General features: G+C 32.5%; 4 protein-coding genes and 1 long non-coding RNA gene across 6 annotated transcripts in view; 3 read left to right on the top strand and 2 right to left on the bottom strand.

Annotated features, from left to right (window-relative positions):
* Positions 1-1,040: 1,040 nt before the first annotated feature.
* LOC110808965 (Ankyrin repeat family protein) lies at positions 1,041-3,840 on the bottom strand. Its single transcript, XM_088214973.1, has 2 exons — positions 2,993-3,840; positions 1,041-2,536 (listed from the first exon to the last, which is right to left on the bottom strand). The coding sequence occupies exons 1-2, from the start codon at positions 3,698-3,700 to the stop codon at positions 1,217-1,219; spliced, it is 2,028 nt and encodes a 675-aa protein (XP_088071099.1). The 5' UTR covers positions 3,701-3,840; the 3' UTR covers positions 1,041-1,216.
* Positions 3,841-9,122: 5,282 nt separating this feature from the next.
* LOC110809012 (large ribosomal subunit protein mL54-like) lies at positions 9,123-11,327 on the bottom strand. 2 transcript variants are annotated; one of them, XM_022034719.2, is made up of 3 exons: positions 11,170-11,327; positions 9,551-9,973; positions 9,123-9,387 (listed from the first exon to the last, which is right to left on the bottom strand). In XM_022034719.2, exon 2 carries the CDS (start codon positions 9,962-9,964, stop codon positions 9,563-9,565), a length of 402 nt encoding a protein of 133 aa, XP_021890411.1. In that variant the 5' UTR covers positions 9,965-9,973; positions 11,170-11,327; the 3' UTR covers positions 9,123-9,387; positions 9,551-9,562. The 2 variants fall into 2 exon arrangements, with proteins under 2 accessions (XP_021890411.1, XP_021890410.1); XM_022034718.2 differs by lacking the exon at positions 9,123-9,387 and having other exon boundaries at positions 9,421-9,973.
* Positions 11,328-12,164: 837 nt separating this feature from the next.
* On the top strand, positions 12,165-15,633 carry LOC110809015 (prohibitin-3, mitochondrial). Its single transcript, XM_022034722.2, has 3 exons — positions 12,165-12,592; positions 12,955-13,492; positions 15,350-15,633. Exons 1-2 carry the CDS (start codon positions 12,281-12,283, stop codon positions 13,483-13,485), a joined length of 843 nt encoding a protein of 280 aa, XP_021890414.1. The 5' UTR covers positions 12,165-12,280; the 3' UTR covers positions 13,486-13,492; positions 15,350-15,633.
* Positions 15,634-17,929: 2,296 nt separating this feature from the next.
* LOC110809016 (uncharacterized) lies at positions 17,930-19,401 on the top strand. Its single transcript, XR_015817552.1, has 2 exons — positions 17,930-17,967; positions 19,062-19,401. It is a non-coding gene; the product is annotated as an uncharacterized LOC110809016 (long non-coding RNA).
* A 102-nt stretch (positions 19,402-19,503) lies between these two features.
* The window catches only part of LOC110808966 (uncharacterized), a 74,437-nt gene continuing 69,192 nt past the window's right edge, over positions 19,504-24,748 (top strand). The window contains exon 1 of the mRNA XM_088214889.1: positions 19,504-24,694. The gene's annotated coding sequence lies outside the window, so the exon portion shown is untranslated. The remainder of the gene's footprint in view (positions 24,695-24,748) is intronic.

The raw sequence follows: 24,748 nt of genomic DNA, 5'->3' as shown, positions 1-24,748 counted from the left end.
AAATTAAATTAATAATATTATTATGTCTATTTTTTATTATTAGTTAATTAATTGATTAGAATTATTTTTTAAAAAAAATTAAATATGACCTAATTATTTTAATTTATTATGTTATAAATGAATAGAAACTAAAAGTTTATAATAAATGTTAAATTTGAAGGACTAACTTCATAATTTGCTTAATATTAAAAATTTAGCTCTATTAAAAACGAAAAACTATATCCACTTAAAGCAAAAAAAAAAAAGCTATTAATAATATTATTATGTCTATTTTTTATTATTAGTTAATTAATTAATTAGAATTATTTTTTAAAAAATTTAAATATGATCTAATTATTTTAATTTATTATGTTATAAATGAATAAAAACTAAAAGTTTATAATAAATGTTAAAATTGAAAGACTAACTTCATAATTTGCTTAATATTAAAAATTTAGCTCTATTAAAAACCAAAAACTATATCCACTCAAAGCAAAAAAAAAAAAAAAGCTAAAATTTCCATTTTATTATTTTTTTTTGTTTTGATGCCTATAATTTTTATATGCTCTGAAATTAAATTTTTTTATATGGTCTAAAAATTATAAATTTCAAAAATATGTAAGTAAAAATATTAACAATAAATCTAAAAATCAAAACCCCAATTTACTCATGGGGATGTTAAGCCCTAATTTTTGGAGCCCAATCATAAATGGATCTAACAATAACATCAAGGCCTTCTTACAAGCCTCCTATATTCATGAGCCTTGAAAAATCAGTCTATAAATTTTTCTTAATCTATATCCAGTTTTTTTGTTCAAAAATTTATATCTGACATATATTAATTAATTTTCAATAAGACGAACTCAAATAGTATCATATCGATCTAGATAAAAATAAAATAAAAAATTATCCGAAATTTAGGCTGATTCAGCATAACCCCAAGTGAAAATAGTTGGTATATGAGTATTTTCATGTGTTATTATTATGAGATTATGTTATGATTGATTTGTATGTCATACTATAATAATATATATATATATAAATTTTCCAAAAAAAAAGCATAACTTGCAAATGTTTTCTTCTAATTTGATTCTTTAACAACATCAAAGCTTATTTCAGAAAGACTTGTTTGTAAGTAACATACATAAAATACAATTAACAACCAGCAAGCTACTGATCATCTTACCACTACTCTACTACTAATCTTCATGTTAACAGCCATCCATGGAGTACTAAATCAAGCCATTGAGAGAATTGAAGGATGGAGACTCAGTTTCTCCGATTGCTGCATAACTTGAGTCTTTGAAGATACATCCGAAGACCCGAAACAGAAATACTGGCTCCTCAACTTCTTGTTCGCGGTGCCTTGCTTCTCGGAAATCTCCGGTTTTTCATCACCAAACAATATTTGGTTTATTGAGGAAGATGGTCCTGCAACATTCGTGTCCACGAAAATCCCCTTTTGTTTTTCGAGTGAACAAGGTGAAGATACCGATGACTTCGAGAACGAACTTGACCGAGAACGACCTGGAACTGTCAAATGAGGCATTGCTTGCATGACACCCTGCACTATCCCTGAAGCAAACTTTTTCTTGGCATTTGGACTTGATTGAGTACTCCTCACGGCAAGTGTCCTCTTGTTGCTTGCGGGAGAGGAAGGCTTCGAAAATCTCTGTCGAAGTGGAGTTGGTGCCTCGTCTGAACTGTACTTCTTGAGTGACTCTAGAGATTCTATGGATTTCTTTGATTTCTCATGCTTCTTCTGTTTCATCCTAGGCCAATGCAGAACACTTTTCAATCGTTGAGCTGCAGCATTTATGGGGCCTGATTTCTTGTTATTTGATGGGATTTGATTGGTGTCAAATTGACATGGATCAGTCAAAGGCGAGCTCATTACACCACTTCCCTGATCAGCACTGCCATCCGATACAATCTCCAATCCGGTATAGAGCAGAATTTCAGTATCAGAGATTCTGAACGAAGTTCCAGGACTGCTTCCGTTGCCTTGCATCTTCAAGTGGGATGCTATAGCTCTCCTTGCAGTATAGTCTTGACAACCAAATATTCCTCCTGCCGAAATCAATTGCCTAATCAGTATATCCGATGAAGCAGAACGAGGTCCTTGCTTAAGGAGATCGAGTGGAGTCATCCCATCTGCATCGCGGATGTTCACGTTAATTGATCGCGCAGACATCAGAAGCTGAACTAAATCAGAGTGAACATTCCCAACAATGGCCATATGAAGAGCAGTCCTTCCATCGTTGTTCTTCTCGTTGATGACATCTTCCATGTTGAAAGTCTTTCCGCATACCAACTGCTTCATGAGCTCCTTTTGCCTATCCAATCTTCGAAAAGCGGGTGTTTGGAGTCCCAATACTGCCATATGGAGAAAGGTTGCTCCCATATTGTTTTTCACCGAGATCAACGAGGGTGACACGAGGATCAAAGCATCAACTATCGCTGATTGGCCTCTGTAAGCTGCAATATGCAATGCTGTGTTGCCTTGATTGTCTGTGGAGTTTATGATGTCAAAAGATGTGACAAGTTCTTTAACCACCTGCATATAATTCAACCATGGATTGTCTTTATGACCATATGAACAACGTATAGTAATTCTCGAATATAAAAATCTTATGTAAAGTCCATGGATCGAGCAATTTTACAGTTTAAAGCAATGTACTTTAGTCTGAAAAAATCTCATCTATGATTAATGCATAATTATTGAGAAAATCATGCTTTTAACACAAACCCGTTTCACAATACAATAATAGAAAATAACTTGTCTCAAGAATGGTAGAAAACAAAGCATCCAACTATGATACAACATTGATACATTCATAGGTATGGATCTACCTATATACCCTCTTTTGCAATTGCTACTGTCATCGCACTAGATCAGATTTACTCTTTTATCGTTTCAATTCTATTCTTTAACACAACCAAGCAAGTAAGAAACAACACGAACAAATCAGCAAATTCGGAACTAGCGCAAAGCTGTGAAGAGAAATCTCACCTCAACCTGTCCTCTACCAGCAGCAGCATGTAAAACAGTTGAACCCATCTTATCTCTATATGCCAAAACATCTTCACAATCAACAAGCAATTCCTTGAGAATCTCCACATTTCCTCCTCTAGCAGCAGCATGAACAGCTCTATTCACCATTTCCCATTTGTAAATAGAAGGAATATCCCCAATATGTTCCTCAAATTCTCCATTCTTTGCAGTTAGAAACCTCGGTGAAACAGCAAAATCATAAATCAGCCTAAAAACCTCACAGTTTTTACTCCTGGCTGCAGCATAAAGTATATCAGTCACACCATATTCTCCTTCCCCAAACACCAATAAAGGATTTCTATCAAGTAACTCATGGGCAAAACTCAAGTCACCAGCTGAGGCAGCTGTATACATGAGCCATCCTCCATAGCCAGATTGTATGAGGGAATTCTTCCCTTTCCTGGATTCACACTCAAGAAAGAGTTTCTGGGCGACCTCAGACCGACATTTGGCGACATCATCAAATTGTTCTTCATCGTCCCATACTGTCTCTAGCCGGCGAATTCGCCGGAGAGAAGTGAGTTTAATTAGGTGATTGCGGTCAATTCGGAGAAGCTCTCTAACTAAGTCATAATGGCCATTAGCAGCCGCCCAATCTACGGGTGAAGCATACCACCATTGATCTCCTGTGCTCTCCCATCTTAGAGGGAAATATGTAGGAGGCATTGGAAAGGACTATCAAGGAATCTTCAGGAGAATTTGAAGCAAACCCAAACAAGCAACTGGTAAACAAGTTCTTGGTTTTTCAATCCTTGAGCACTCAAATTCCAGACCCAACAAGATTATATACAAATCTTCAGGAAAATTTGAAGTACATCCACCAAGAAAATCTTTAAAAACACAAGATCTCTGAGAAACTAACCTGGAAAATCACTCAGAAATGGCATAAATATGAACCTATCAGCACAAAAGCTACTAGCTTTTCACCTAACAAAATTAAACTCTCCAACTAAAAGCATGGGAATTAAGAGAGTTTTAAGAGCAAAATTTTGGAGAGCCAAGGAAAGCAAGAAACTTAAAATGGGAAATCAAGAACAAAAAAGAAAAGGTCTGAAATTTAAGAAATGGCTTGGCAACAACAATAGATCTTCAGGAAATTTTAAATTAAACCCAAGAAGAGAATCTACGAGCTAAACCCTTCTGTGACAAGCTCAATAAGAAACTAACCAAGAACATCACTAAAAAATGGCGTAAATATGAAAATATCAACTTAAAAGCTACTAGCTTTCATTCCCAGAAACTACTTCACCAAAAAAATTAAACTCTGCAACTAAAAAAAAGGGCAATTAAGAGAGGTTTAATAACAAGGCGTGAAGTGCCAAGAAAACAACCCAGCAAGTTTTTAGAGCAATTAAGAACAAAAAAGGTGGGAGATTTAAGAGGTTAATAAAAATCTAAGGCATACCCACATGGAAACATAAAGGAAGATCTTTAAATCCCTACCTAAGCACAGAGAGAGAGAGAGAGAGAGAGAGAGAGAGAGAGAGAGAGAGAGAAGAAGAAGAAATCAAATTATCAAAATAGTTGCCAGCAAGTTATTTTAGAAAATTTAACAAAGAAAACGATGAATAATAACAGAAAAACATGTGAAAATAAATTATACCAATTCGTGTATTGATGCAAAAAAAAAAGAAAAAAAACTTAAAGGAGAATAAATGAATAACATCAACAAAGAAGATATGATAGAAGAAACATCAATTATTGCTTACACAAGATGAAACCCTGAAAAGATAACATGGCGTTCAAGAAAAAGAGAGATTTGATTAGATATTTTAATAATAATTAATAGTTAGTGAGGCATGGTTAATTATTTGTTAATGGTTATCACTTATATTAGGCTAAGATCAATTTGTTTTAGAGTAATAACAAGCCAAGAACTCAAACAAGTTGAGAACTTTTTGTAGTGCCTTGAATATCTTTCTTCATAGTTTCTATATACCTAAATTTAGAAAAAAATTATAAACTTATATGATTTCATATTTAAATTCAATTAAATAGTATTTTTATTATTTTTTGATTGAAATAAGTATAAATTAATGATTATTTATCTGTACGATTGATGTATATAAAGATACATCTCTTCTTTTATAAAAAATTTATATACATTTGAATTGCACTGTACGCTCTCTTAGAATTTTACTTCTATAAACTAAAACAAAAAGAAAATGAAATATATTTCAGCAGCTAAAGAAACACATGTAAATAGGGTAAGATTCTTTTCAGAAGAGTTATGATAATGTTGAAGTTGTACTAAAATGATGGTGATGTATGGAGAGATAGAGATAGTTGAATTTACCCTCTTTTAGTAGAAATCATAATAGAGCTCTTGGTGAGGTGAAAATATGATAACAAGATCTTTTTATCAGAGATTTTGGGAGGGAGGGCAATCAAATTTCTTGTCTATGTAAAGTATTTTTGGACTTATGGGTGACATAATTAATATAATTTATAATAATTATGTTGGGTAAGTCATAAGGTATTTTTTAAAATTTTGAGTATAATTTATATTCTAAAATTAAGTGCATGATTTTTGAAATAATACCACTAACCATATATTTAATGAAAAATTTATTATGTATTTGATCAAGAGAAGTAAATTATAACTTTTCATAAATATGACAATTAAATGTTAATTTTGAGTTGAAATAATTTTAATTTACAAAATTTGTCAATTCATCTAATGCTCTTATAGTATTTATGTCTCTTAATTATATAATTTTTAAACCCAATTGACTAAACCCTTTATTATTATATTATTATAAAATGATTTGTTTAAAGTCCACATGTTTTGTCTAATTCAAAAGAAAAGGTGCTCTTGCAAATATTAAACAAGTGTGATTTCTCTTTCAAAAGAGTTGAATTGTCTTAATTAAAATCTATATGTGATTTTTTTTTTTAAATAAAAAATTTCAGATCTTACTTTGGGTAGATTAGAAGGAAGGTACTAATATGTGTTATGTTCTCTCTAGATTAAATTTATAAATTAATATGTTTGAATTTTATTTTTTTTAATATTTTGGTGAATTTTTTAAAAATAATTTTAGTTTCTTTACATTGAATTCTTATATTTTAATTATTATTTACGTATTTAATACATAATAAATCTATACTATACAAAGATACGAAAAAAAAAATTTATTATACAGAAATACCTAACACGAATTATAGTGACTCAAACTAAATATTTATTTATTTTTTATGAATTATAGAAGAAATGTATTTCAAAGTAATATATTATTATTTAGAAGCTGAATTATATTATTATAAAATATCTATTTGTTTATTCAATTTTTTTTTTGGGTCATAAAATAGCTTCCTCAAATTCCAATTTTTTAGTTTTTTCAAAAAGGTGTAATTACCCTACCATGATGAAATGATTAGATAAACATATGGACATGTCTATTGGCATCATTGCCATTTTGAGTCTAAAATAATCCAATTGATATGGTGTTTTGGCTTGTTTCCCATATTAGGGTTTAATCTCACTAGTTACAAAAAAATAAATAAATAAATAATATTTTATTCTATAAAATTCGTTATATTATACAAATTCATCTCATTTTTAAAAAATTTTATACCTAAAAAATCTATATTTATAAATTATTATATATTTTATTTGATATAATTCGTTTTACAAAAAAAAAAAAACACGACTAAAATGTGTGAATTACATAACTAATACTACAAAATCCGACAATAAGTCAATATAATACAAATAAATAAATAAAATAATGAGTAATTTTATATAGTAATAAATTATCTTTTTGTTTAAGTACTTTGAGCTATATTTACATATATTTCAAATATTAATATATACAAATTAAGAAAAAAAATTAGTAGAAAATTTAATAAAATAGACAATGTGTAATAATCTATAAACTATAGTGTTTTGTCCATTTAAAAAAAAAAAAGAAAATATGAATCAAAAAGTTTAACTCTGGTAATTTTCTCTTAATTTTATATTTTGCAAGGTATTTTAAAAATGTATATAATTAAATTATTCTGAAATCAATTATCCTCACTTTAACAATTAACCTTTTCATTTGATGGAGATGAAAAGAGTAAAAACCCATTTCACTATTTACCCTTTGACTGTGATCCCACCATTTAAATAATGTATGTAAATTTGAAGGTTAAAAACAAAGGCACATGTTTGGCACGTGACCTTTTCATTTCTTATCTTTGGAAAAGCCAAGTTGGGGGAAGCACTTATTATGTTGTTCACCTTTTCATTTCTGCAAGAATTGCAATTAGGGATTTGGTGAGCTGTTCCTGGATTTTGCCTGTTTGGAAAATCCTAGAGATTCAATTCAACCATTCAAAAGAGATATGTATAGAAGTTAGAACACATATACAAACTTATATATACATAAAAGCAAAGAAAGCCCATGTGAGAAGCAGCTTTTAGCTGTTTTTTCTTTTTTTTTCTCTTCTTTGGGTACTAATGCATTCAAAAAAGTGCTTTTGCAGAGATTGGATTACCAGCTTTAACAAACAATAATAATGCATATGATATTCTGATATTAATTTGAGAGCTTCCCTTTGTGCATGAAGTTTGTTTTTTCTCCCTATATTTATCTATCTTTATATAAAAATTAGTTAAAAAATTAAAAGAAAAATCAGAAAATAACAGTAAACATATAGATATAGTCTGAATAATTCTATAAATACAAATGTAAACATATATAAATTTAGAGAATGAAATAAAAAGATATTAATTACCAAACAGAAGCTTAGTTCCCTCTTTACATCCATATCTCTGCTTGTTACTTTCTTTTCTGCAATTGCTCTTTCACTGGTCTCTTTCTTTGCTTTAGTTCATGAAATGTCATCTTCAAATTGACACAAAATATGGCATGAAAATTTACATTGGAATACACCACTAAACCAGTCTCAACATCAATCGGATTAAAGAGCTTCAGCTTAACTTAAAATAGAGAAGCACATAATTATTTACAAACTTAAAGCTATACACTCCATTTTGGTCAAAAAGAAAGTCAAGCCAAACACCCTCTAAGAACCTCGGCTAAAGCATAACTTTAACATTATGATTTAACATTGCATTTATAAATTCAATAATGTGATATAGTAATTTATAACATCAAGCAGTAATCAGATAACATCCACATGTTCTACAAGGCATAGTGTGTCACCATGGTAGCTAGATTCATCATCCACTGGTAAGATGTATAGGATCTGGACCACCCACATTGATACTATAAAAAATAATTGCAGATATGATACGAGCTGAAAATTTATCTGACCACAATTTTCCTTATAACATGCAGTAAGAAAAAGTTATGTTTAACAAAATGCATCAGACCAAATTGAAAGCCAAGAAAGGATATTAAATTAACAGACAATAGATGGACCACCAAGAAGCATGATAGAAGGAAAAAAGGGAAAAAAGAAAGCTTGTAGCTTTCTCACCATTTGTTATGTTGGGTAAGGTAGGCAAGAGGATGTGGTTTCCATCTGTGAAGTTTTAGTGCCAGTGTCTAGCTTTTGGGCCCAACTGAATAATGCAGTGAACAAGGATTGCATAAAGCCTAAGGCAGATAAGTGAGTCTCATTCATGTATCATACGTCACTTTTAATGGTAGGAGGAGACAGAAGAACCCAACAACTAAATGATTCTACCTAAAACTATTCCCTATTCTCCAATGGATAGACACTGCATCAGACTGAGTTTCAAGGGCAGAACACTCTAATATCTAAAAGAAAGAGAGAGTGCAAGGTAGGTTGGGCCCATAGAGACTGTAGAGCCGAAAGAGATTGAGGTGGAGAAGACGTTATCCTGCTTATCTAGTATACATGCTAGGGAAAATCTCTTATGTGTCCGTATTAATTTTCTAACATTTCAAAGTTATTCGCTAAATTTGTGTGATAATCACTAATCATTGTGTACTAATCAATTATTTCAAAGCGATAATCACTTATCGCTGGGCACCATAGTAGAAGCCCACATGCAATGCACGGATTGACTTCAAAACCATGTGGATGACTCAGGCTTGCCCCACAACACTCACTTACTAACTACTGCTAAATACTGTAAAACCAGAATAAGTTACTTTGAATAGAGAAAAGCTGGAACCCAAGATGACTGGAACTTTATTGTCCCCAAAAATCGTGAGTGTTTGAGTCACACAAAAGCTGATAGACAACAGCCTCGAACAATTTTTTTTTTTTTTTTCCTTTCTCTTTTCTTTTGTGTGTCCACCTTCATCATTATTTTCAAGAAGAAGTGTGCCTACTTCAGTGTAAAGGCAACAAGTGAAAATCTTTCTGCACCATCAACCCAGGTACATGACATTGTTGTAAACAGCACAAGAGTCCTAAAGAAACAAGGAAACCTGGAAAAAATTGAATATATCAACAGCTACAGAGACATTATAAATCATTTATGCTTTTCCTTAAGAGCCCTACATCATTCCACACATGCAAATTAATCGCTTGAAGGAATCCCGGGAGAAAGAGAAAATGTACCATACTTGCATAAGAAATAAAGGTTCTTACGAATATTATATATCAATTCTTTGCCTTCATAGAATTGTTTTCCTTAATTCTTGCTCGGTTGTCAAGCTTAACAAATCGTTTAAGATCTTCATAAGGGAGAGTTTCAATGTTTTTCCTTCTTAGTTCACTCAATGCTGTGCGTTTATCAAGCAGATGCCACAGCCAATCAGGGTACTCAGAATCAGGCAAGATCTTGGGATCTGTTCCATCCTTCAGAATATTAGCACCAACTACTGTTGTAGACTTGACTTCTTTACTCAGCGTTGATGCTTTTGGAGCATCGCTGGCTGCTCCTCCTTTAGAACCCTTCTTTCCTTTAGCAGCCCCAGCAGCAAAGGTTCGCCAGCCCGCCAAGCCATCTACTTGCTTTGTGATGATGATTCTTCTCAATGATCTGATGTGGTTCATTGACATTCTTTACACCTGTATTGCAGGAACTAATACTAAATGAGGATATGCATAAGCATGTAAATATTTGTTAGCATTTTCAAGCACACTGTTTCTACAGGTCAAGTTTGCTATGATTGTAATTGTCTTAAAAGGTTTCTAGTTGAAACAGTGAGAATGTGAGCAATCAAAAAAATGCTGAGCAGTGTTATGGCATAGGATCACTCATATAACCCTGGCCATCACTTCAACAGATTGATTAAAAGGAGTCCATCAGTCATTTGTATATTAAAAGCAATTGTCATTTCACCAAAACATTCTACAAGCACCATTTCTAAGAACGATTTAAGCATAATGAAGATAATTTTCCATAAAATGTGCATATGTATCATATATGTTTAGCATAAACAATGTACAACACCAAGGACTGCCATCCACTTATAAAAGAATGGGATTATGAAGATCAAGATACCAAGAAGGTTCCTTAAGTCCTTCAAAGAAGAGAGAAAATGAGCATTAAACAAAAAACAAAGGTCTAGAACCAGATATCTCCAACCCTACCAAAAGTGGAGCAAACACTCCAAAATATTCTCCTATTCCACTAGCTCCAAGCTACCCTCAAATTGATATGATATAATTCCAAATATTACTCTTGGAAGGAAAATCAACCCAGCCCTAACATTGATGCCCTGATACTTGGAGGTCATCAACGATTGTCTTACTTCAAAATTACTAATTAATCCCATCTGGTTAATCTCATTTGGGAGGCCTCCCACCATCAGGGCAATGCTTGATTGCTTCCAATATGGGATTACAGTTTTTTGCTCCTCTCAACTTCAATTACCAGTTAATCCCAACTAGTTAATATTTACCGAACTAAAATCCAAAATGTAGAGAAGCCTTTACATCCTACACTCAAACGACAGAACAGTAGCCTGAATCCTAAAATGCAGAGACTCGATTTTATTTCAAGGTAAATTACATCCATAAGAGTGTCCGTTCGCAAGGTTCGATTAGCACCATACTGGAACATTGTAATTTTCATTCTAATTCATACCACATTTTCTAACACCAAATTATCTAATTACCAGTGAAAGTTCCATATTTATACTGTGAAATCATTCAAATATGCTACCAAAAAATTTAACAAGTTAATAAAAGATTTGCAACTAGGTCTGCGAATTTCAAAACCCAAGTTCGCATAGAAGAGAAAACGAAATTGAATAAATTACCTGCAGATTTGAAGGCTGACGAGCGAAATCGGATAGTCGCAGATGTCTGTGGTTGGCTGTGGAGGCAAGTGACGGTGAGAAGCAATGGAGGATACCCGCGGCGAGAGCCAGAGAAGGTATCGGGAATTTTTAGGGATTTAGCTTAAATTTTTTTGAAAGATATGCCGGGTCGAATTTAATCCGTTTATTGCAGTCGGGTTTTCGGATCTGAAATCAATTTCATTGGGCCTACGCGGGACCCGACCTTAAAGCCCAACAAGTCGCATTATTTGATTCGTTATTTATTTAAATTTTTAAAATATGTCAAAAACAAAACCTCTCTTGTTTTCTAAAAAAAAATTTAAATTTTAATTAATTAGGTTTGTTCTAGTTATAGGTAATTTATATTTTTAAGTAATAAAATTCGAACTAAAAATCTAAGAGACTAATTAAATATTTTTTAATTTTTTTTTATTAAAACATTAAAAAAAATATGAAAACTAATATTCAATAACTGAATTTATACCGTGTCATAACAATTAAGGTAAATGTGCATATAAAATTTCTAAATAACATGCAATTAACTTGATTAATAGAAGTATTGTTTTTAAATAGACACTATAGATTTTGAAATTTTAAATCATTTACTAATTTTTTTTTTTCTTTTTACGTGAAGAACTCTTTTAATGTACGTATTTTGACATTATAAGATATTCATAATAATAATAAAAACTTCTACAATCAATTTTTTTTTTGATAACATTATCTCATACAAGTGTAAAACATTCAAAAACCTGTTGGAGCTTTGCCTCTAATGGACTTCAAGGTTCGAGGCTGTTAATATAATTTGTCACCAAATTATTCAAGATTATTTTTAAGAAAATTTCTGATTGTCACTTGGTCCATACAAATATAAATTATCAATTGATATAAATTGTATCTATATCTAAAAATGGGAGAAAAGCCCACGAGAAAAAGCCCAAATCAAACCCTTCAAATTTTTCTCCTCTTCCAAAGTCAAGCCCCAACCAGCTCCAAGATCAAATCTTCTTTCCTAAACCCTAACGAAAACCCCTCATTCTCTCTCGCACACCCTCCTTTTCCCAAAACCCAGAAAGGGAATCAATCGAGAATGGGCAGCCAGCAAGCCGCCGTATCGTTCCTGACGAACCTGGCCAGAGCAGCTTTCGGGCTTGGCGCATCGGCAACCTTGCTCAACGCATCGCTTTACACAGTCGACGGTGGAGAGAGAGCCGTCTTGTTTGACAGATTCAGGGGAGTGCTGGATGAGACGATCGGAGAAGGGACACATTTCCTGGTTCCATGGCTTCAGAAGCCCTTCATCTTCGATATCCGGACCAGACCTCACACCTTCTCCACCATCTCGGGAACCAAGGACCTCCAGATGGTCAACCTCACTCTTCGTCTTCTCTCCCGTCCAGAGGTACTGATGCCCATGTGCATTTCTTCCGATTTCCTTTTTGGGTTCGTTGTTAGTGGTTTCTGTTGTTTGTCTGGTTGGTAATTTTTTTTAGATAAGTTTGTCTGGTTGGTAGTGGAGGGAGGTAGATGAATTAATGATAATTGGGTCTATGTGGTCAGCTTTTGATTGTGAAAATTTGCTCCTAATAATCTATAACTGTAAATTGTTGGGTTAGAAGGAGGTACATAGTTAAAAGGATAGGACTATTGAAATTGTTTCGTTAGAAGGAGGCATCCCGTTAATTTTAACCTGAATGGTAGTAGTAATTTTCATTTCTTGGAAAATTCAGGAATTTATGTGAATGATTTGATTGTTTAATAAAGGTATCTCGCCTTCCGTATATCTTCCAACACTTGGGTCTGGAGTATGATGACAAGGTGCTTCCCTCAATCGGAAATGAGGTACTGAAGGCTGTTGTTGCCCAGTTCAATGCTGATCAGCTTCTCACTGAGCGGCCCCATGTGTCAGCGATGGTCCGAGAGTCACTGATAAGGCGTGCAAAGGACTTCAACATTGTGCTGGATGATGTAGCAATTACACACTTGTCTTATGGAGTGGAGTTCTCGAGGGCAGTTGAGCAGAAGCAGGTGGCACAGCAGGAGGCAGAGAGGTCCAAGTTTGTTGTGATGAAGGCTGATCAGGAGAGAAGGGCTGCTGTTATCAGGGCTGAAGGTGAAAGTGAGTCTGCTCGTCTAATTTCGGAGGCAACTGCAACCGCTGGTTTTGGGCTAATCGAACTGAGGAGAATTGAGGCATCTAGGGAGATTGCTTCTACTCTGGCAAGATCACCCAATGTGGCATATTTGCCTGGTGGGAAAAGCATGCTTTTTGCCCTGAATCCAGCCACACGTTGAGATATGTGTAAGTTTTAATTTTTATTGTCGTTCCTTGAATCGCCAGTGGATATTGCAGTTTAGTCTATTGCTCTATGTACGAATGACTGGAAAAACTGAATCAAATCATTGATTTTATTTCAAGTTTCTCTGTGCTTCATTTTGGATGTTTTGAGAACCTACAATATTGGAACATGTAATGACCAAGTTATTAATCTAACCCTCTTCAAAACAAGGAGAAAAGGTAAAATAAAGCATAGAAATATTCTCCTTAAGGAGATATTTCCTTTAGCTTCTGATGGTTTCCTTTATACCTTCCATGAGCTATCAACGTACAATGATTGCCTGCTCCACCTGCATTACTCTAATTCCATGATTTCTAGTCACTTATGTAGATTTAGTTCATTAACCCTTTCCTCTAAATTTCAAATTCATAAAGTCTGGAACAAGAATAATGGTTCTCAGCATTTCAATAATTTCAAAATCTAGAGTTATATACCTATCTGTTCTCTCTCGGTCTCATGGATTGTTTTCTTCTGAAATGGGGATATATGTGTAATCTTCTATCCTATCACGTTTATCCGTGTTCCGTTCCTGTTTTTTCATCTGGGTTTCACATTGTTTTATCTTGCTTGATTATTTGGAGGCTTTTCATTTTACTCATCTGGGTTTGACCTTTTACTTGCGCTTTTGGGGGTGGTTTGATTCTTGCATTAGTTTTCTGTTAATTTGTTCTTTTAATTATTTACCATTTTTTAACTCTTGCCCTAATGAATAAGAGTGATAAACTGCCAGAAAACTTGTACATAAATGTCATAAATGATACTTACTGCTAATAGTTCCTTGATTTTGTTTTTAAGACCATATATGCAAATTATTGTGAGCTCGCTTAAAATCTTGCGGATTGAGCTTTAAGAAGTTACATTATGTTAGTGGTGAAAGTGCAAATTGTTGCAGGAGGTCCTTCAAATTGAACCAGATTTGGAAAAAGGGGACAATTTCAAAACACAGAACTCTTAAATTAATGCGTAATCTAACACAAATGAAAAGAAAAAGGTCAAAAACCGAAAAATGGTGGAATAAAATATTTGATTGTGATGTAAATTTTGGTCTCATATTCAGATCAGAAGACTGATACAGCTAATGAATAACTTGGTAGTAATGTTGATGCGGGTGCTAGACTTCTTAACTGTCTTGAAGCTGACTCTGAAATAATTGACTTTTCTTTGACATTTCTACTGGAACTTTGTGTTTGAAGAACTAGACTCTGATATTGAGGTCAGAAGACTGATTCAACTAAGGTTAATAAACAGTCCTGTCAAACTTTAATTGATTTCTCTTCTACAAGTGTTGGTAAACCTCTTGGCAATTCGGAATTGATTTAAGGTTAGCTTTGTAACTACAATGTATAGATTTAGAGGGTATAGTTTTAACAGAGTATGTGCTTTAAGTAGTTACCTCTTTGGTTAAATATTCGTATTAAAATAACTTCTGGTTGTATTTTTAATAGAAAAATAAGAACATTAGCTAATTATTTCAAAAAAATAAGAACGATAGCTAAATAACTAAATAAACATGTTAAGAAAAATAGGTATTCTACAAAAATATTAGAAAATTAGGTTCTTACTTTTTTTGCTGCTTAAAGCTAATAGCACATAACAACTACTATGTTTTCCATGTTACTATAAGCGTAAATTAAAAATAAAGGGCGTAAAGCTGGTCATAAAAGGTAAGTAACCTCAAACACCATTTTAGTTATTTTTAGTACTTTCCTTGCTCTTATTCGGACTTTCTTTCTTTGCCCTCTTGCTATATGTTGTGTTGGGTTGGTTCCTTGTTTTACTTGATAAAAGATGACAGACACAACTTCTTTTGTGTATTTCAGGATGTTTTCTTGTGGAATCCAGTGAATAGTTGTCATATAGGAAACCCAGAAGGAGATTTCTGCCATTTTGAAAGGTTATCAGCCATATTTACTCTGAACATTGAACTTGTATCTTATGGTTGGATGAGACCCAGCTGCTCGTTTATTGATTTTATTAATTTCGGACATGAGTTATCTAGAGTTTCCTTTGGATGTAGGATTATAACAATTTGTGGTGAGAAGAATTTGCAGCAAAAGAAGCTGGCTAAGCTGAAATTGATTTTAGTTTGGTTCAGTTCGGTTCAGTTCATTGGTTTCAGTTTATATATATATATACTGAAGTATTGGTGGACTTTGTTTTGTTGTTCAATAAACGTAGAATAAAGTTTAGTTCTGCTAATGATGATTTAGCTTCTCAAAACAAATTCAATGGATCCATGAATTAGATGCTTTATGCAGGTGCATGAATTATGTAATATATATATATATTTATATCTTTTTGTACGAGATAAAAGTTGAAAATAAGATTTCTAATATGATCAAGAACATAAACGACCGCCAAGTGAAAGTTTGTTGATTCATATGCATAGATTTTGATTATAACTTTACCATAACGAGGGATAAGAATTGATTTTTTCTGAAGTCACGCTCAAAATCATCATATTAGTTCTGTTAAATTTCATTTTTACATAGTTCTAACTAATTTAGGAGAATGGAAATTATTAAGAAAAAAATATCATAATTATATATATATATGTATATATATAGAGAGAGAGAGAGAGGCTTTTACTCCGTTAATATGAAATATTTAAATTTAAAATCCCGATTACTTTTCAAATGAATTTTCATTTTCCCAAAAATTCATAACAATTTTACTTTTTCTCATTCCATTTTAACCCCTTAGGTTTTATCCAAAATCCTTCCTCATTACACAAATCCAAAATACACAATTCCTTATTAAAGGAAAAATCTAAAATACAATATACTAAAGCCATATATAAATCTTTAAGTAAAATATACTAAACCCACAAAATTATGATATAAAATTTGTTAATTATATTATTGATAATAAAAAATATTATACCATATATAAATCATATTTACATAGTTTGTCTTGAATCACGACAAAAAAAATTATGTTTGTATATTTTCAAATTAAATAGACTTAAATATTTTAAATAGAATATATTAATACATGTGCAATTTTTTTAATTAATTTTTAATAATATAATTTAAGTGATAATTATAATGTATTTATTTTAAATATAAAGGAAGAGACTTAACAATTAAAAAATTATAAATAAAATTTCTAAAAAAAATTATTAAAAAAATAGTGTATTTAATGGTCTCATCTTAATTTTTGTATTTTTAGAGTAATTATATATTAAATATAAAGTAATTTTTTTTGGAATAATTAAAATCAGAATTTATTTTTGAGAAATTTTAAAACTAAAAATTGTGCATTATAATTTTTTAGAAAATAATTTTAATTTTTATTAGAAAATTACATCTAAAATTTCAAAATTAATTTTACCAAATATAGAATTTTTAGTTGTTTTAAATAATAATTTGTTTACAATTATTTTGATTAAATTAATTAATTGATAATTATTTGAACGAGCACAAAAACCCACCACAAAGTCATTAGCCTGTATAAACAAACATGTTTCTTTTTAATTTTCTTTTTTCAGCCAAATTTCTGGTTTTCCTTTTTTACCCTTCATATTTCGCGTATTTATCACGCGGAGGTGGCGTCACAAAGACGCACTGCAGCCCGTCTATAAAAGCCAGAGACTTTCAGAGGCTTCTACGTCACTGGTACTCTCTCTGCTCTGGCTCTGTCCGGGTGCACTTCTTCCCGCCTCTGATCCCTTCGAACTTATTAATTTTGCTTATGTTTAATCTTATTAAATTAGGTTTTTCTTTTCTACTGGTTCTGTTATTGCATTCATCAAGCGGAGGTATTTTGGATCGACCACCACCCGGTCCTCGAACGCCTCTATCTGCAAATTCTGATTACTCATTTGTTCTGCTCCCACTCGAACACCAACTCCGATCTTCTACTCAAATTTAATTCTGAGACTACCCAATCGAAACCCTTTAGTTTTTGACGATGGTAATGAAAACCAGAAACGAGTGGGAGAAATACATGTACGAAAAGGCGGGCTAGGGTTTTGAAATCGTAGGAGTCTTGTAGAGAAAGTGGAAAAGGGAGGTAGAGATTGGGGAAAACAGAATCATTCACTAAAATTAGAAACAGAGGATATGTTTTTTTGATGAAAAAGAACAAGGATCAAATGGGTTCTCCCAAAGTTCTTCGAATTAAGGAAACATCAACGGGGAAGACCATGTCTGCGCACTGAAAATGGCAGATTTAGAAAATTACCCACATGGCGGACGTGATCAAGATGGCATCATCATTGTCGACCATGGCTTGCGTCGAAAAGAATCCAATCTCATGCTAAGTAAGAAATGAAATTTAGCTCTTTTCCAAATTTTCTTCTTTGTTTTTTGTTTTTAATTATATTCGACTTTAAGTGCTTCGCTGATTTTTGTCTCAACTATGGTGAATTTCAGATGAATTTGTTGCCATGCTCAGAGATGAAACTGGGTATCAAATTGTGGAGCCTGCTCATATGGTAAATTTTCAATTGCTTGCCTTTCTTGTGCACGTATGTTCATTTCCAAAATTTGGTTTTCATATGGTTCAGTTGGTTAACAGTTTGAAGACCGTCTTTTTGAAAATTATAGTTTAGAAATTTCATGACGTCAATATTTTCAGTTTGTTTACATGCTCAAATATGTCCAGGAGAATCCTTTTCTTTTATAATCCTTTTTTCATTCTGAAGTCTGAGGTTCTTGTAGTTATATCTCAAATGTGCAAAATCTTTTACCAGTAAGATGGGTTAAAGATAGTCCATAAAGCTTCTGAATGATCAATTGCAAATTCTTTTTCCAAAAGATCTCAGATCATGTATGGACAGTGAGTGATGTCATTGTCCTTGTAATATGATATTTAAATTTCAAATAATATTCTGGTTTGGCTCTTTATGTTGTATACTCCTCAGTTGGATCAAACTTTTGACTCGGTTTGGCACAGATCGTTTTGGTTGTTTATTCTTTGATGTTGCTTTAGATGTACATACTTTAGAAACTCATGGAAAAGCAATTGCCCATATTGTGCTCGATGATATTCTTCTCATGATGGTGGCAGCCTGCAGATGTTCTGCAGTGGTCTTTTTGAAGAATAGGGTATTTAATTTATTGAAGTATCATTAGTTATGTCATAAGCTAGAAATTGTATTTCCCGTTGGAGCTCGTTTGATCTGAAAAGGATGCCAACCATATCATTTTATGTTTTAGGAAAGGTGCAGAGATTAAAAAGTTGTAACTTGTGACCACTTGGTTTTCTACTTTGTTTCTCTGCTGTTATAAAGTAGCAATTGCTCTTGAAGCACACTCGAGATACTCATAGCTACATAATGTTATTTGTTATGCTCATACTTCTTAAAGCTATATATTTGGTTGCCTAGATGTTTTTCCCAAAGGTAATATTTCAAAGATGATGGGCACAATTCCTTAGCTCTGATGCTATTTATTCAGTTTAGTGTGTGTACTGTGTTGACTTGGTTTACTTATTTTTTGGATTGCTAGAATTTTCTATACATTTTGTGGCATCATTAATTCCTTGGAACTAAAATCTTGGGCTTTGTAAAACCAACCAAATAAATAGGAGTTGGCAGAACCATCAATAAGAGATGCATTTGGTTCATCTGTTCAACAAGGAGCAAATGGTGTGATAGTAAGCCCCTTTTTTCTCTTTTCTGGACGACACTGGCATAAGGTAACTTATTATATTTTTGCTTTGTTCCCTTGACCTTAATCTACATGCTTGATTAATGGCTACACCATTTTGTTGAAGGTATTGTGGAAAATATTAAAATTCTAGCCTTGTTAATTTGATTGCATGTTTCATAGGATATTCCTTCCTTAACTGCTAATGCTCTAAAAGTGTATCCTGGCGTGCCATACATCATAACTGCTCCTCTTGGCTTGCACAAGCTTCCTTGTGGTATGCTGGTATTTACGTTAATCTTGCAAAGACTTTTTGAGTCATCACCATATTTTCAAATTGTGCTTAGCTTTATTTTTAGTTATCCTTACTTGATTAATATGTAGATTATTCATGAGTACAGGGGGGATGACAATACTACTCAGTTAATGCAATTAAATCAAGCTTTTACCCAATATCTCCATGAAACCAGTATTTATTTGTGTTAAAACGAAAACTTTCATCCTTATTATTACTGATTTTCACCAGCTTCCAAAAATATAGTTGGTTATAGTTGGTTCACAGTTGATTAACAGTTGAGTCATCAGTGAACATGGGTGAGTTCAGAGTGATGATGTTCAAGAACCATCAAAAGTGGAAGCAAAGAGGGTAAAATAGCTCGATTCATTTTTTTTTTAAATTGAGGGTGTCTTTATTTGGTTTTTTAAAACAATTGTTCCTATTGGTGCCTAAGTAAATTTTCCTCAATTTTTTGGGGCAATCCGGTCCCTCGGAATAGTTCCATTTCTTAAAAAAATGTGACTTGATCGTTTAGCTGGAAGTAAATATTTTTTGATATATCAACTTAAAGTTTTTAAACCTTTTGTTGAAACATAATTACAATAGGTGTTTCATATGAAAAGTGTGGAACACTAATAGAGGCTCAGTTAATTGTTTATAAACTGAAAAATGTGTTGTATCTATTTTTTAGAAAAGAAAATGTCACTCGGTGCATAAGAATGTGAATCTTGATTTTGTGGCAAAATGAAAATGCTTTGATCCCTCAAGTTGTACCAACTCGAAAAGACGTGCCTTGAAATTTCAATTCAAAGTAAATATGTTTTGGTATGTCAGTTTGAAAGTAAAAGTTTCTTTGGTGACACACTTTCTTATGGAGAGTTAGGCAACCTTTCACTTAGTGATGGCAATGTGCTTTTCCAATCTATTTTTAGAATGGACGGAAAAATTTGATGATTGGTTATGAGAATTATCATTTTATGTGATGAAACTTGTCGCTCTTCATCTTGAAGCCACATTGATAATCTTGATGTAGTTTTGTTCCTCAGTAAAAGTGCCTCAATTTGATGTTTTAAAACCGACACTGTATTAACTAATTCTTTGAAAATAAACGTGCCTCGTATTTAAGCAAAAACTTAGTTTTTGAGGAAAAGTAAAATTCCTTCTATCTCTCAGTTGGTCGGAATATAAAAATAAATATGCTTTGATGTTTTGCTTGCAAGTAAGTATTCTTTTGGTGTGTGGTTTTAAAGCTTTTTTGTTTTTGTTAAAAAATAGTTTCTTTTTGAAATATAAAAAATAGTTTTCTTATGGTGTCCTGCATTAAAAGTGATGTGAGCATGGATCATCTTGGGTCACATGGAAGAGACATCATCATGCCAAGTGGGCCCATAACAAAGAGCCATACCCAAAGATTACAACAAGCTTTCCAACTCTTCATCCAAGTTTGGATTAATTAGGAAGATGGGTTTGGACCCACTAAAGAAGCCCAATGAAATAAGTTATCCAACAAATTAATCCAAGGACATAATGGTCTTATCAATTTTTTTCAAGCACATGGTGGAAATGGGTAAGAAAAGGAAGCAATCAGCTGAGAAAAATGGTAAGACCATATTTATCATAATTAGGAATTTAGATTTTAATTTTAATTAATTCCCTATGTAATTGCACTTAGTTAAAAATTTAGACTTTATTTTTAATTAATTTCCTATGTAATTGCAATTTTAATTAGGAGATTTTTATTATCTTTTTATTCACATGGCTTACCATATAAATAAGCCATCAAATCTTTATTGTAAATATTTAAGATTAAAATCAATAGTGTTGTGAGTTTTATTCAAGAAAAGTGTCTTCATCATTCTTGTTGAGTAAGGAGTGGATATACTTATCAAGGTAATTTCTTATGTTGTTGTTCCATTCTTCTTTTAATTCTCAATTTTTCAGTGATCTTAGTTCTTATCATTCTTGATAGAAGGTTAAGTAGGGAGGGTTTTTATAAGATAAAATTTCTTTGGTGACTTGAATGAAATTATCTGAGTTCTTGATCGCGTTGGTTGATCTTGAGTTTTGTATCAAAAAGTGTTCTAGTTTGGAATGTTCTAGTTTGGAAAGTAAAGGAGACGCAATTTATAGTTTTGAACCTGAAAATGATTTTTATATATTATTTAAAGATAAATGTGACTTGATGGATGAGAAAATGAATTTCGATTTCTTGGGGCAATGTAAATCTGCTTTGGCCCCTCGTGTAGTTCCAATTTTTGGAAAAACAAGTGTTGAGCTCTTGATTCAAGAGAAATATGTTTTTGTGTGGCTGTAAAAGTAGAGGATGTTGTGACGACACCACTTCTGATATGGTAATTTGCTTTCCTAATATATGATAACCACGAATGGCAAACTTGTATACTCGATTGCGGGAACTGTCATATTCAATTTATGTAAGATATATGAGATATGTTTTGAAGGTTTGAATTTCATGATCTTTTGGCACGAGAGTGTATCCTTCTACGTCCCATATTCTGAAAGTAAAAGGCCTCGATTAATTTTTTTGAGAGTGAGTGTGACCATTTCTTTTTTTAAACAAATTTGTTTGTTGGTGCCTGAGCAAATGTTTCTCAATTTCTGGGGCAACGTAAGATTTTGCTAGTCCCTTGGATAGGTCTTTGGTGTGCTGGTTTAAAGTTTCTTGATTTTTTGCTTTAAAGATAAATTTACAGGTGTCCCATATGGAAAGTATACCAGTTGGAAAAGTAAGTGGATCTCAAATAATTTTTTAGAGACTGAAAGCGTGTTGTATCTATTATTTAAAAGATAAATGTGCCTCGGTGCAAAAGAAAATTATTTTAGATTTCCTGCAGAAAAGTAAAACTTTTTTGATGCCTCGGGTTGGCCGAACTCTAAGTTGTGGTTTGAACATTTGATTTAAAGTAAATATTTTTCAGAATATGTTGGTTGAAGATAAAAGTTACTTTGATGTGACCCCAATTCTCTTGGAGAGTTGGCAACCTTTCTTTTATAGAGTTGGCAGTTTCTCAATCATTTATTACTATGGATGAAAGACATGAGTGCTTAATTATAGGAATTTTTCATTCTATTTGAGAAAGGTTGTCGATCTTGATTTTGAAGCCAATTTAATAAACTCGATATGCTTTCGTTCTTTAGTAAAAGTGCCTAAATTCGTTGTTTCGCAGAAGAGAGTGCATTGGTTTATTATTTCAAAACAAATGTACTTTGATGTCTAGGCAAAGGTTTTTCAATTTCTTGGGAAAAAGTAAAAATTCCTCCGATCGCCATGGTAGTTGGAACTCGGAAAAAAATATGCATGGATGTTTTTTGGTTGCAATTAAATATTTTTTGGTATGTTGTTTCAGAGTTTCTTTGTTGTTTTTGTTTAACAATAATTGCTTATGGTGCCCCATATGGAACGTGTCTAGGTTTGGACGTAAGAGAGTCTCAATTGATTCTTTTGGAAATAAAAGTGTGCTTTGTCTAATGCTTAAAATAAATTGCCTTGATGGATAAGAATTTCTTTTTTGATTTCTTGGGGCAATTTAAATATTCTCTGTTCGAGTCCTAATTCTAAAAAGACGTGCTTTGAGCTTTTGATTCATCGAAAACATGTTTCTGTATGTGGCTAATTTGGTGGCATGATTCCTCTTAAAAGGTTTATCAATCAAAAAGTGAAAGTTATTATGTTTACAATACTGCTCTTAGAGATTTGGATGTCCGCTCTCCTAATCCATTAGAGCCGCGGGCTAAAGATGTATAGGTTTAGTAATGCTATCTGACAGTTTATGCATAAACTTTTGTTGTTTATAAACTTATATGCTCAGTTATGTGTTAGTTTTACTAGAAAGAGTGTTTTGTTTCTCTTTATTGCATCCTATATATTAAGTGACACAACGAAGGTATTGAGATTTGGTAGAAAATGATGTCATCTTGGTCACTGATTTCACAAGTTTCTATCAGAAAAGTTTTTTTGGCCCTCTAGAATTTTATATTAAATGATATGAGTAAAGTAAAAGTGTCATGATCTTTTAAGTTCCGAAATAAAAATGCCTTTTGCCTCGTAGGCGCAAAGTATATGCAGCTTACATTTGTGTATCTACTTAGGTATGCCATTATCTTTTTTCTTGGTTCACTGGTAGGTTATACCAAAAATTCTAATTCTTGAAATTGGTGGAGCTTACCATACATACATGTCCGGGCTACAACGAAGAGTGTAGTTGAGTTATCACTATTTGGAACATACAACTTTGCACTAAACTTCAACAGTGTGAGTCGATCTCTTAGACTTACACATTTTACTTTCCCAAATTTTTTGTTTAAAATCTTATTCGACCAGCAATTCAGGGATTAAGATTGAGAGTAGAATATTTTATTTTAAATATTTGGAGAATAACTATATGCTGAATTTGTCTTAATTCTAATAATTGTTCTAATGTAGTTCTTCATAAATTTACCAAGAAAAACTAAATTGGAACAAGGATCAAATCTTCCTAAGTGAGATTAATGGTGTTTTTGCTCTTACTGAGTTTTATAGGGTTGTTGTCTCATATTTGTATCTGCACTTTGTGTATTGTTGAAATGGAAGTTTATAGCTTGAACTTCCATTTTGGTGGATTTTTTGTCTTGAAAAGTAAGTCATTTAGCATGGTCCACTTTCACTGGAACCCATAATAATCACGTTAACTCTTAATAAAGGGATTGATTCATGAATATCCAACAAATTTTGTGCTTGACTAGGGATTTTTTGTTGATAAATAGATCTTCAGAAATGTTGGTTTTAGTGATTTTGATTTTACGCACAAGTAGCTGTCTTTGTTCTATTTGTGTCTTTTTGTTTACTTAAGCTCCTGTTGTTCATAATTTTTTTTTTGAGATAACAAAAAAAAAAAATGTTGTTCGTAATTTCTTTTTCTGTTGCAAAATCAGGAGTCAATATTTTGCTTCTTAGTAAATGATTATTTATACTGTGTGATGCTCTTGGAAGTTCTTTCACTATGACTTGATCCTTTCACGTGTCTTTGATTTGTAGGGACTGTATCATAGCTAAATGATATCCTTCGTACAGTTAAAGTTGGTGATTGTTAATTCAAGAGGTGCTCAATAGCTGGCTACACTTCTAGCTATTGGTGCAGAAAACACTGCATTCTTATTCTATCTCATAAGTTCATTTCATTTTGAGTACTCATTTACGCAGGGAAAAAAGACACGACTGCTAATATTAAGAATATGCTGGTCCTTGTTAACTTTGGCTACATAGCTTGGCTCTAAATTGTTTCTTTGTTGGCATTATGGTAATTCCATTTTGCGTTTTGTTTATTTTTGCCCAACTTTCAAGAATCAGAATG

This window comes from Carica papaya, chromosome 1 (assembly GCF_054855325.1).
Source record: "Carica papaya isolate Zhongbai chromosome 1, ASM5485532v1, whole genome shotgun sequence".
NCBI classification, from domain to species: Eukaryota; Viridiplantae; Streptophyta; class Magnoliopsida; order Brassicales; family Caricaceae; genus Carica; species Carica papaya.
The sequence above is the reverse complement of the archived record's forward strand: the minus strand, read 5'-3'. Positions and strand labels throughout refer to the sequence as shown.